At 49.0% G+C, this 13,643-nt stretch overlaps 1 protein-coding gene across 2 annotated transcripts in view; it reads left to right on the top strand.

Moving 5' to 3' along the window:
• The window catches only part of LOC118212143 (leucine-rich repeat transmembrane neuronal protein 4-like), a 122,568-nt gene extending 109,150 nt beyond the window's left edge, over positions 1 to 13,418 (top strand). Inside the window, exon 3 of one of the 2 annotated variants that reach the window (XM_035389773.1) lies at positions 11,277 to 13,418. In XM_035389773.1, the coding sequence (XP_035245664.1) occupies positions 11,277 to 11,576 (300 nt within the window). In that variant the 3' untranslated portion in view covers positions 11,577 to 13,418. The remainder of the gene's footprint in view (positions 1 to 11,276) is intronic. The other variant, XM_035389774.1, reaches the window with a different exon arrangement.
• Positions 13,419 to 13,643: the final 225 nt, after the last annotated feature.

Genomic DNA, 13,643 nt, shown 5'->3' with positions numbered 1-13,643 from the left:
TCTGCTGCATTCACATTCCCATTACTGTGCAGCATTCCCATTACTCTGCTGCATTCACATTCCCATTACTGCGCAGCATTCCCATTACTGTGCAGAATTCTCATTACTGTGCAGCATTCCCATTACTGTGCTGCGTTCCCATTACTGTGCTGCATTCCCATTACTGTGCAGCATTCCCATTACTGTGCTGTATTCTCATTACTGTGCAGCATTCCATTACTGTGCAGCATTCCCATTACTGAGCAGCATTCTCATTACTGAGCTGATGTAATCCACCTTACCCGAGGCAGGAGTAATCCAATGCACCGTGGGACAGTGGACTTCCAGCCATACTTAGCAATAACAAAAATAACTTCCTCTCTAAAACTATTCCCAGATGCAACACTTGACATTGTGTTGCAAAATCTTTGCTTACTCAGCATTGCAGGAGCTTAAGAAGGCTTCAGTAAAACACACATGCACTTCAGGTGCAGTGAGAATTTAGTTTCTCGCCTTTTACACTTTGAAGCTGGCACATTTTAAAGAAATATTAATGAGAAATTGGAATTGAAATTAAGGGGCGTTTTAGATGCTGCTAATGTGTCGAGAGACCTTCAACAGTATATTTACCACAGCGGTCACTGATCCGGGTTTGCGTGGTTGTTCTGTTCTGATCCAGTGTGAGGTCTGAAATGCACAGAGCCGGCTGAGGGCCAGGATTAACCTCCTGACTGTTCTTATCGACCACCTGAAAACGTGCGGATAGCAGCGAAGCTTCTGGAGCTAAGTGACCCCTGCGTTGTGGTAAAAAAAAACGCATACAGTACAATCCCCCCTTTCTTGGGAGAGGCCATGATTCAGCATGCACCAGCAAGGTCTACGCTGACAGAGAAAGGGTTTCGATACTAAACTGCTGGGGGGGGGGGGGGGGGGGGGGGGGGGGGCGGCTTTGTGGGCAGGCTGGAGAGCAGTATCTTAGTAGGATTGGCCATCCGGCGATTTTAACTGTCTATATTTCAGGGGAGATGGACAACATGGATTAAGTGACGTACAAGAGGTGTATCCGATCTGGAATATTCTATTCAGGAAGGCAGAGATGAGGCATGGTGTTCAAATATTCAGAACACATTCGAAGATGAGATTAGCAAAAAAAAAAAAAAGTGAATGATTAATGACAAATTAAACACTGGCACATTCTTGCGTACAATGAGAAGTATTAATGTATTTCTCGGTAAATTGAGTCGTGCATTTTTAATAGCAGAGATCCCCCCCACCCCCCACCCCCTCAGGTAGGGCTGTCTCGGCACACCCCATAATGCACACTTCATTCAGGAGAACAGCTTCATTGGCCTTGACATTTATCCTCCAAACGTTTATAATTGTACCTCTGGAGTTGGCTTATTGCTTTTTGGGCCCTTTTTCATAGATCATTTAAAGTGCACAACACTTCTGCCTCAACACTGGCGGAGCTGTGAAGAAGGGCATCGTCTCCCCCCTCCGCCTCCCTTCTCTCAGTCTGACTGGCTCCACGGAGAGCCTTTTGAATTATTGTTGCTTCATAACATTAGCAGCCACCCCAAGTGCCTTAATGTAATATTTATCAGGGATTGAAGATTGAGGTGATTTTAATTTTCATTTGCTAAAGAGGCATTCAGGCTTTGGGTCTGTGGAGTCGTGCCAGTCAGAGTGTGGCTGGTGTGCGTTCGTGTGTGTGTGTGTGACTGAATGTGTGTGTGGCTGGTGTGCGTTCGTGTGTGTGTGTGTGACTGAGTGTTGTGTGTGTCTGTGTGCGCGTGTGTGCATGCGTGTGTTCGTGTGTGTATGTGTGTATGCGTGTGTGTATAGATGAGTGTGTGTGTGTGTATGCGTGTGTAGGTGTGTGTGAGTAGGTGTGTGTGTGTGTGTGTGTGTGTGCGTTTGGACAGGAGGTTTCTGCCTGGAGACAGATTACCATCGAAGGCATATTTAATTGAATTGAGAACTGACTACATGCGGCTGTAAAGCGATACAGCATTCAGGCTTTACTACTGGCAGCTTGGCTTGGGCTCTGTCTGTGAGATCACATATAAGGCTGTCTGTGCACACACAGCAAGCAGTATGGTTCTGTTTGGGCTCTGTCTGTGAGATCTCATATAAGGCTGTCTGTGCACACACAGTATGCAGTATGTCTGTTTGGGCTCTGTCTGTGAGATCTCATATAAGCCTGTCTGTGCATATAGAGCAAGCAGTACGTCTCTGCAGAAAATATTCTCACAGTCTGCAAACACTCTCTTCCTTATTTTACTGCTCTTTCTTCTTCTTTGAACATCTGCCCTCGAAGATAATTATTTCTGTTCATGAAAGCATACTCCCCTTCATTAATCTCACTCTCTGCCATCGATCATAATTGCTGCCAAACAAGTTGTTGTTATCAGTTTAATTTAAATTAGGGTATAATTTAAGGGAACATTAAAGCATGGGCAATCAAGTAAATATGAGTTGCTGCGGAACGTGTCATCTGTGTAATCCAAATCTGCTTTCCCGTCTTCAGACACCATTTAACTGCGCATCACGAGCAGCCACCGCAGCGGAATAACGCCTTTAAAAACACTGTATCCCCCCGAGCCCCCACGGAAAACCGTTTAACCATCTTCATTTCCTTTGTCATAATACCAGTGTCTTGGATGGCAAAACATGTTGCAGTGCAAATAGTTTCAAACTTATTATTATTTTTTTTTGTATATATGTATGTATTGAATGTCCCTTGAAGAACAGGCCTGGGCGTAACGGAATGCAGCGCATGGTTCTGGAGATTAAGAGCAGAGGCTCCGTCCCTTTCAGCAGTTCCCCGGTCTCAGGAGGACACGGGCTTTAATAGAAAGCCGCGGCAGAAGAGCCCTTTTCCGAAGGCAGCGCTTGTGAGCCTTTCTAATTCCGTGCATTTATATAGCGCATTTCCCACCGGCCGACGACTCAGAAGGCCTTTACAGCGACGAGGGGGAGCTCTACTCCGCCGCCACCGGTGTGTAGCGCCCGCCTGGGCGATGCGCGGCAGCCATTTTGCGCCAGTGCGCTAACCACACATCGGCTGAGGCGGAGAGGGACAGAGCGATTTTTAGCCAGTTAAACCAGGGGACGATTAGCTGGCTGCTTGAGAGAGTTCCTCTGACCTTACCGGCACCAAAGATATGTTTTTTTGTTTCTTCCTGAAGATCCGTCCGTCTTCAGGCAGTGAAAAATAATACAAAGACAAAAGTGAAAGGGGTCTGGAGGTTCCGAAATGTTGTCGGAGGTGAAAACTAATTTCCATGTTTTCATTAATCTATGTCATACAGGTGTGGGGGGAAACTGATATACCGTAAATTTTTTCTGCAGGTTATATGTATATATATTATATATATATATTATATATATATATAAGTTCCTGGTTCAGAGCAGAAATGCTTCACCTCTTACTCTCATGCCGACGGTGTTGGGATTTGAATGTGTGTTCAGTTTTAACCTCTCAACAGCAAAGTTCAGGGGGTCTCATTGCAATGTGGGGTCACACGACGTGTGCATGGCTGTCCTGAACATATTATAAGCCATTTATATCACAATGGCGCTATCAATATTTTGTTAAATATAACACAAGATGGACATGGTTTGTGATTTTCCATTACTTTACCTGTTTTCATTCTATTACATTCTATTTCCTGTTCTACTCTATTTCATTCTTTTTCCAGGCAGCAATATATGGTTTTTACATTTCTGGGGAAAATTAATAATGATTCAATATGCTGAAGAGGAAGTTGCTGGTGAAAGTGTATTTCCATTAGTTCTAGCCTCAATTGTAAATATAATGGACAAAGAAATAATGTATGCTGTTTAAATACCGGAACAATAAGAACGAAGGACAATACTGTATACACAAAAATGCAGTGATAGAGGGTAAAGGTGTCCTTTTATGTTATTTATGCATTTTCCATTTATGCAACAGAACTTATTTTGACATGAAAACAAAGGCACATTTGAATTAGAGGGAGAGAGTGAGAGAGTGAGAGAGCCCGACGGTAAGCAGCTCTCTAATCTCATTTCTCATTTCCCATCTTATCTAATCTCTCCCGTGTTCTTTAAAAAAAATAAAATAAAAAAACGGTAGGAAGAGCACGCCTCCGAGGAACAGATTTCTCACCCCCGTGTCTGGGTTCCTCTGAGACCTTCTGCAGAACGGGCACGGTGTTCCCTGAGGCGTTGGGTAGGGGAGCTGTGATAATGGGGGGGGGGGGGGGGCGGCACGAAGCAGCGTGCAGGAACCCTACGGCCTGGATCTTAAGAACACCGCGTCCTGTTTTCACGCTCGCTGACTACGCGGTGAGGCTGCTGCGCGGCGCAGGAAATGGCTGAAATGCCGTTTCACCGCGGCCATGTTGTCCATTTCATCGCAAGCTCCCTTCGTCCGATGCCAAACCCACCGCCGATGCCTGGTCAGAAAGCTCAGTCTCAGTCTCACCTGACCATAGCACCCGTTTCCAGTCCCGCGCTGATGGGAAACGTGTGCTTCGAGTTACACAGGGCAGGCCACGAGCGCAGACTGGGTCTGGAACAGCTCTGAGTGGAGGGATGGTCAAAGATCCCCGGATGTGTTCACCAGTCTCATGAATCAATATAGAACGAAACAGTCGTGTTACCTTTGTTCCATAAAGTACTTTAAAGGGGGCTGGTGGGTGGGGGGTCAATAATTTTGGTACCTATCTTTTTGAAAATGTAAATGATTTCTTGTTAAAAATTCTCTGAGCAATAGTATTATATTACATAGTTTGTTACGCATGTTTTTTTAAATTTTGTACAGCCTGTTTCATCTCAATCAAGGGTGCCAATCATTTCCGAGGGCACTGCGCATACCAAGATCACAGTCGCTATATAACGTCGGAAAAACGCCGGCTGACCTCCAAACTGACCGGCGGGCGGACGGGTGGCTGCTGTGGCCCGGCAGGTACTACGCTGACCAGGGGGCCGGGTCGACCTCCGCCTCCCACCCAGGCCATTCCAGCCCAGCTGCCCGTCACGCCTCCGGCCAAGTCTGCCCGTATCACGGTCTCTAACCTGCATGGTTGCCATGGATACCAAGCCAGATGGTTTTTTTTTTTTTTTTTCTTTTTTGCTCAGACACAGAGTTTTTAGATGGCATTCTTCAGAAGTTGGGCTTTATAAAAGAGTATGTTAATATGCAAAAAAAAAAAAAAATTTTTTAACATTCTTTATAAAGGAAGCAGGCTCTGCTATTGTCAGCCGTAGAGAGGAAGGTAGAATCAAAGCAGTGCGTGGAAGCAGTTATTGTGGCTTCGCTGCGTCTTCCTGGAAAAGAGAATTTGATTTATTGTGTTCACAGCATGTTCTCGTCCCATGAAAGGGCCCGGACTGAGATTGCACATGAAAATCAGGGTAATTGTTTGGTTCATTGTTACGAGACGCTGACACGTCATCCCAGCCTGTGGATCAAAGCGGGTTTTTTTTCCCCCTCTGGTGTCTTTCTGCCAGGCTGATGGACAATATTGTAAAACTGACTTACGTTCGAAGATTAAGATCAGGTCAGAAGACCTGTGTGCTTTCTTTTGAATGCTTATCACGAATACTGAATAGATGCACCTCTGTGCTCATGGTTGCATTTCTGAGTGTCATCCAGGGAGATTCTAGGGCTGAAATGGGTGCATTAAAAATAAATCAATGGCCTGGATCCTGTGTTACGTTCCTCGTTCTGCCCGTAGGGGGCACTGTTAGTGGGTAGATAAAGCACACCAGGGTACACACCGGCGTTTCAGAGGATAGGACGAGATCGAGATCCGCCCTCACGAGATATCTCTTCCTGACCTTAGACTTGCTCACCAGATAGCTGCTCACTTTTCAACCTGCTGAATGAACACTGGCCATTCAACGGAGTCAAAGTTGAGCACATGTTAAAAAAGATAGGGCTGCTTGGTGGCTCACTCGGGAAAAGCACCACTTGCAGCAAGAGCAGGCACCACAGTCTTAGATGAAATCCAGCCCTCCTGGAGCAAAGCGAAGCCAAGGGATTTATGGGAGGGATTCTGTCGGCAGGGACGGCAGTGCTCAGTGCTTGAGCGCCCCCTGTTGGCTGTCTGGGCACCCATGGCCTGCTCTCTGCACGCACGTATGATCGGGTCTCCGCTTCCCCTCACTCTGGTTGTGCGCGGCTTGTGGCCGAGGTGTGAAAAGAAGCAGCTGGCTGGCACCGCGCGTTTCTGAGGACAACCGAGAGTGGTCTCCTGAGCCGGCAGTAGAGGGCGTATGTGAGCACACCTGCATGTAGTTCGCGTTCCAAATTCAAAATGAAGAAAGAAAGAAAGAAAGGCACGGTGGCATAGTGGCTAGCACTGTTGCCTCGCACGAAGGAGGTTTGGGGTTGGAATTCGGGTCCGCGTCTGACTGGATCCTCTGCGTGGAGTTTGCATGTTCTCCCCGTGTTCGCGTGGGTTTACCGTGGGTACTCTGGTTTCCTCCCACACTCAAAGACATGCATGTTAGGTGCGCTCCTGCAGGTGCCCTTGACCAAGGCACTGGCCTCAGAACTGGAGTTGGTCCCCGGGCGCAGCACAGAGAGGCAGCTCCCCACTGTTCCTACGTAACTAAGGATGGGTCAAATGCAGAGGACAAATTACCCCACGGGGTTCAATAAAAAGTATATCTTATCTTATATCTTATCTTAAATTCATGGCACTCCCGGGGTTGTCATTGTCCTTCAGTCAAAGTAAAAACTAAATTAAAAGCTTGTTAATGTCATCTTCAGTATTTTTGTATGACAACAAAGCTCTCCGTTTCATTACTTTCTTTAGTTAAAGGATGAGTGTTGAGTTCAGGCTGATAAGGGTGGGGCGTTTGGTGCCCACACCGTACCGATGGCGTCACCGGGGCGGATTTGGGAGCGCTTTGGGTCACTCAGTCTCGCCGGTTCTGGGAGTTACTCTTTAACAGAGAGTGGCTGGTCTCTGTGTGGCCTCTCAGCCTTCCAGCAGAACGAGATCGCTTCGCACTTGAGCGATCCCCGCGTTCGCGCCCCAAATCCAGCCTCGGACAGGCTCCCCCCCCCCCCCCCCCCCTCTGCGACTCAGCGGCCCGAGGAACAATCGATAAAGCGGGGCATGAGAATTCATTCAGGGGTCCCTCGGTCAGGGCTGATCAGCTTTCAGGGGGGTCGATGCTCGGACCGCCTGAACGGGAGCGGGCGGGCGGGGCGGGGATATCGTTCTCGAGAGGCCGACTCTTAGACGGCCCGGGAGCCATCTTGCCTGGATGAGACGCGGCACGCGGCTCGCCCGTGTGTGTTGGGGTCGGCGACTCCGCGCACGCCAGCCTGGCTGGACCGCTCCCGGGAGCCTGGCTGATAAGTGCTCCTGCCTGGAGAGCAGGCAGAGGCTCCATCCCCTCCAGCCCTCCACCCCAAGGCTCCCCCTTAATGGATTAAATTAATCCGTTTTTTTATTAAGAGCCCACGGGGATCTGCTCCTGGGGAAATGGGGGCGGAGTTCAGGGCCCCGGTAGCTCATTGGCCGAGACTGCTGGGGCGAGGGAGTTCTGGCGAATAAACGCACATTTTCTCGTGTTCGCTTGTGCTTGTCAGCGTAGTTTTTCTTGTAGGCTGCATATTTGAGACACTGGAATAGCGACGATCGCTAGGCAACGGTAGCCATGCTTCTCTTAAAGATTTTTCATCCATATTTATTCTGAGTCAGCACCAGCGCTGTTATTTTTCCCATTTATCAAAAGCACAAAGGGAAAAAAAGTACAACCTCACTTCTCCCTCCTGAATTCACCAACTGGTTGAATTCATGCGATTTCTAAGAGGGGCTGGGGGCTGTGGGTTTTAGTGAAGTATTTTCCATGAAATGACATGAATTCATATGATTTCTAAGACAGACCCGGAGCTGTACCTTTAAGCAAAGCTTTTCATGGAGTTCTGTGAATTGACTGAACGTGTGATTTTTTTGTGTGTATGTGTGTGACAGGGAGCTGTCGAATACTGTGAGGAGTATTCCGAACCTTCTGCATTATCATGGAGGTCCCATTGAATGTGCCCTCAAAAAAACGCTAAAAGAGACTGGAGGTGCACCCGCCCTGCTAAGCTATTGGCTCCAGTGTGTGCATTCACCTCAACCAATATTGGGCCTAATTCATTGAGACCCTTAGCACCTCCAAAACCAATAACATGACCAATATTGGTTGTAGTATTTGTTTTGCATCAATGGAACGATTCCAAAGGCCCTGATTGACAGGGGCCCTCAAAAGTACCTTTTTTGCCACAAGAGTGCTGCAAGCCTGCGGAGGCAGAGTCATTTAACGTGTTGAAAGGGTCGATTATTAGGTTCTGGAGGTGTCAAAACTAAAATGGTGCAGGGATGAGGTGGCCTGGGGTGGTTGGGCCCAACGTGAGATCTTCTCCTGGTGCCCAAAAAAAATCCCTGGTGACACCCCTGTGCCTCCAGATATAATCAGACATTCCAGACTGAGAAATGAAAGCTGAGGTTGAAAGCTGGACTGGAAAGGGAACCTCTGCAGCAGCGGCAGCAAAGCATCAGAGGGGGGAACGGGGAAACGGGGTTTGAAATTCCCCTCCGCAGAAATGAAATGTGCCATACCCACCGCAGTTGGGAGTTAATCGCGCTTAATTAACGAGAGGCAGCGGAGCGGGGGGATCCGGCGTAACCGACGGCGACTCCGGAGAGTTCCGCGGGCCGTAATAATGACAAACAGCCGGGCCTTAATGGAGTCGGGGTCCGTGATCGCTTAAATCAAGGAAAGGCGCGCGGGCGCCCGGTCCAGCAGTTTGACTCACGCACATATTTGTGTCCGTGCGGTGGGGACCGCACTGCGCCCGAATTCCACGAGGGTCCACATCTCAAAATGCAATTTAGGGAAAAAATCCAAAACAAGAATGATGCATCTGAACTCTTCCACCATAAAGCACGGTGGTATTTTAACAGGTACAATGAAATGCATTTCCATAAATTCATTTGTATTCTCCTAATACTGTTCTTTATTTTCGTGAATATCTTCATGTCATTTTGATATTTTGGCCAGGAATATGAATCCATGGCCACCAGTGGTCTGGAAAGTTCTACTGATTGCAACTGTCAGCCGGTTAATTGCAGTCAGGCCAGAGATCAAAGCAAACTGTCATAACTTTACCATGTGGTTCATTTTCAGAAGGCGAAGCTGAGCACATCTGACACAGACTCACCTCCAGTGAATATCAATGCAAAGTTTTAGTTTTTTTGTTTTTTTTTTGGCGGGGTAATATTTCTTAGATCCAAGAAGGCCATCCTCTCTTCTCTTGAGAGAAAACAAACTATTGTAATTCGTAGTATACCATTCTTATCACATCATCTCTCTGGACCTGCAATCTTATTATCTTTGTTGTCGTTTCTTGTTGGTTGCTCTTGATCATACTCTTTCTTCTTTCCTGATTGGGTTCTTAATCCTACCTGTGAGAATGTGTGTGTGTGTGTGTGGGCATGCGTGCGTGCGTCTGCATGCACGTGTGTGTGTGTGTGTGTGTGTGTGTGTATGTGTTTGAGTGTATGTGTCTGTGTGTTTGAGTGTGTGTGTGTGTGTGTGTGTGCAGCTTTCATTGCTGCTGAGTGTTGCTGCTCTTAAGGCTCCTTGGTCTTGCAGTCAAAGATCTCAAATATTCCTCCGAGCTCCTCCAGAAAGGGCTGTTTCCTTTTTGTGTGTCTCATGTACGGAGACAAAAAAAGACAACAAAGCTTTACCACCTACACACTCCCACATGTGAGGAACTGTCCTTGTGGGGACTGCTTAGCTGCTCCATGGAGCAGGGCTTTACCACCTACACACTCCCACATGTGAGGAACTGTTCTTGTGGGGACTGCTTAGCTGCTCCATGGAGCAGGGCTTTACCACCTACACACTCCCACATGTGAGGAACTGTTCTTGTGGGGACTGCTTAGCTGCTCCATGGAGCAGGGCTTTACCACCTACACACTCCCACATGTGAGGAACTGTTCTTGTGGGGACTGCTTAGCTGCTCCATGGAGCAGGGCTTTACCACCTACACACTCCCACATGCAAAGAACTGTTCTTGTGGGGACTGCTTAGCTGCTCCATGGAGCAGGGCTTTACCACCTACACACTCCCACACAGAAGGAACTGTCCTTGTGGGGACTGCTTAGTTGCTCTATGGAGCAGGGCTTTACCACCTACACACTCCCACACAGAAGGAACTGTCCTTGTGGGGACTGCTTAGTTGCTCTATGGAGAAGGACTTTACCACGTACACACTCCCACACAGAAGGAACTGTCCTTGTAGGGACTGCCTAGTTTTTCCATGGAGCAGGGCTTTACCACCTACACAGTCCCACACAGAAGGAACTGTCCTTGTAGGGACTGCCTAGTTTTTCCATGGAGCAGGGCTTTACCACCTACACAGTCCCACGTGCAAAGAACTGTCTTTGTGGGGACCGCCTAGCTGCTTCATGGAGCAGGACTTTACCACCTACACACTCCCACATGCAAAGAACTGTCTTTGTGGGGACCGCTTAGCTGCTCCATGGAGCAGGGCTGCTTGAGTAATGAGGAGAGGTAGAGGGAGGGTCTGATGGGTGTGCCGTAGGAGCCACAGGTTCCTCAGGGATACGCTCGTGTCACTATGGCTTCAGTGGGTGAAAATGCAGCGATTTTCTCTGCACCCTGAGTCTTCAGCAGGGCGGCTGGCAGGCTTGCCAGAGCAAAACTGGGGTAATGAGGCAGGTATAGAAAAGAGAAATTCAATTATTTTTTTCTTTTAACTTATTAAATTATTGATTTTCATCTTAATTCAAAATGTATTATTAATACTTGATTAATTTTTTTTTCCCCCACTCAAAAAAATTTGAACAGCTGAACAGTCTCAGTTTAGAAAAGCCTGGAGAACATACATTTTAGTAAAAAAGTGATTTACTTGAATACTGGGGCTCTAACCCATTGTTTTCCATCTCTTTCTCTCTCTCCTGCTCTCTCACTCTCTCACTCTTTTCCTCCTGCTCTCTCTCTCTTTCCTTACCCTCTTCCTCCTGCTCTCTCTCTCTCTCATCCTTTTCCTCCTGCTCTCTCTCTCTTTCCTCACCCTCTTCCTCCTGCTCTCTCTCTCTCCTCACCCTTTTCCTCCTGCTCTCTCCCTCCCTCTCTCTCTCTCTCTCTCTTTCTCACCCTTTTCCTCCTGCTCTCTCTCTTTCCTCACCCTTTTCCTCCTGCTCTCTCTCTTTCCTCACCCTCTTCCTCCTGCTCTCTCTCGCTCTCTCTCTCTCTCTCTCTCTCTCATACAGGTCCCGCACCAGGTGAGTGCTCTGACATTCTACCGATATGACCAGCCCATAGTGGACTACTGCCAGGCTCACCAATCCTTGCACCTCAACATGGGATTTGAGGGCCCCCCCCAGGGCCTGGAGCGGCTGGAGGACCTGGGGCCCCGGGACGGCGGCACCATCCAGACGGTGGCCATCCCAACGGGGCCCGCGGCCTCTCTTGCCAACCCCCGGACCACGCCCACCGCCACGCCCTCGGGGGAGGGCCCCGCCCCCGGCTTCCCGCCCGCCGAGCGGTCCATGCTAACTTTCGGACGCTAGAGCCCGCCGGCTCCGCCTCGGCCAACAGCGGTGCAATGAGAGGGCGGGGCCTAACAGACGCCGCCTAATGGGGTTCCCCGTTTTTTTAAACTCTGAAGCCCGTTTGGGGGGGGCTGCAGCGCTCACACGGGGTGGGGGGGGGGGTGGGGGGGGGGGCGGGGTTGACGGAAGCGCCGCAGGCCACGCCAGAGGATCGCCACATCTCCATCCCTCGGCCCGCGCGGACGCGCGAACACGCGAGGAAAATCTCGAGAGCGACACATCGTTTATTTACCGCTCCCTCGTTATGTTCTCCACTCTTTGGTTTCCTTTAAAAAAATTTTTTTTTTTTAAAACAGACGCAAAGTGGTCTCCCGGGGACCGGGGGACGCAGGCATAATTTCGGCGGCTGAGACATCGAGCGCTAAACGTGGCTCGGTGTGCGCCCGCCGCGGGAGCTCCTGACCAGCAGGGCTAACAGCCCCCACTCCCCCCCGCCCCAGACGGATGGAACGTGCAATAAAGAGAAAGAGGGAAGACCGTAAAGGAGGAGGAAAAGAATGGGCTAATGAAACACGATGGCAGAACAAATTCATGTTCAGCAGACCCGGGAAGATTCTCGCTGTTATTTCTAATAAGGTGCCAGTTGCCGGTCCCACACGCCATCAAATGCGAACCCTAATTTGATTATAAAAGGGGCGAGCTGTCCGGACTGAGTCATTTCGTGGCACATACTTAATCTGCTTGTTTGTAATTTGTTTGATTGCTTTATATGAATCTTTAAATGTAATACCGACTTTCTCACGAGCGAGCTCTGTTGATGTGAAAACGTCTTACCAAAGACCCCCCCGAGTTTTATTTTAAACGTTACGTTGCGGTTTTTTCGTTTCTCTCTCCTGGTTTGTAGTTCTGGTCACACGGCGTGTATTTTTTGAGAATGTTCCTAATGTTTGTAAGTTATTATTCAGAACACGCCTCTGTACGGCCATGTACACCGGTGGGATTGTGTTTATCAGTGACTCATAGCAGAAGGTCCACATCGTCATTAGTCATTGTTTTAATTTGCAGACGGACCCTAGAGTGTTCATGGAGGTAGGAGGGAAAACAATCTGACAGGTGTTTTTTTTTATAACAGGTTTAAGGGGCGCCCGTCTCCCAAATGGCTTCAGTGCTGGTGGGTTTCAAAACCAGCCCCATGCCTGAGCGTCTTTCTCGCAGTATGTTTTTGTAATTGTGTTTAATTGGCACCCAGAGTGTGCACAAATGGCCCTCTGACACGGCAACATTTAGTGCCCGAAAAACGGAGAAATGCGCGGAAATGTCAAATCCTCCCTGCGTAAACATCAAAGAGAGAAACAAACTACCAGAATCTATTTTGATATAAACAATGTGGGCTGAGATGCATGTGGGTCTTTCATTTATGGGGTTGTACATTTAATGGAAAATCCCTTAAAAATATTTTTTCAGAAACCCAGACTTGAACCTCAGAACTAATTTACCATAAATGACCACCAGGGGGAGTTCTGAGAGTCTGTTATCAATCTGAGGGAATGTCAAAGTCATAGAGCAAATGCAACCTGGTCTTGGTTTAGTGAATAAAGCTGCCAGCTGCTTACAACCAAAATGAGCTGCTGGGCAGGAGCTGTCCCAGCATGCCTCTGGACTCCACCAGTCCTCCTTTGATTTCGATTTAACTTAAGAAACAGGCCGTGCGCAAGATCTTACACGGATGACACGCCCACACTGGACTGCCCTCAGCAATGTCTGGAGCCCTGCACAGGATAGCTCACTCCCAATAATCCCACCCCCCGCCTGCTGCTGAAAGGTCCCAGAACCCCACCACCCCCCACCCAAACCCCGCCCCCAAACCTCGCTCTCCGCCCCCGCCCCCGGCCCTGCCCCCGCCTGCGTTTAACACCTGGAGCGTGGCAGTCGGCGGGGCCGCTCCCGGGCTGTGGGCGGGGCCTCAGCGCCAGGGCCGAACCTGCCGGTTGCCGGGCCCCTGCTCAGTGAGCGGGCGGAGCGAGGACCCGCGGGCAGCCGGACGGACGCCCCGAGGGAGGGGTCTAGCGGGACGGACAGGTTAAC

The sequence above is a fragment of the Anguilla anguilla genome, chromosome 14, assembly GCF_013347855.1.
Source record: "Anguilla anguilla isolate fAngAng1 chromosome 14, fAngAng1.pri, whole genome shotgun sequence".
In the NCBI taxonomy this organism is placed as follows: domain Eukaryota; kingdom Metazoa; phylum Chordata; class Actinopteri; order Anguilliformes; family Anguillidae; genus Anguilla; species Anguilla anguilla.
The sequence above is the reverse complement of the archived record's forward strand: the minus strand, read 5'-3'. Positions and strand labels throughout refer to the sequence as shown.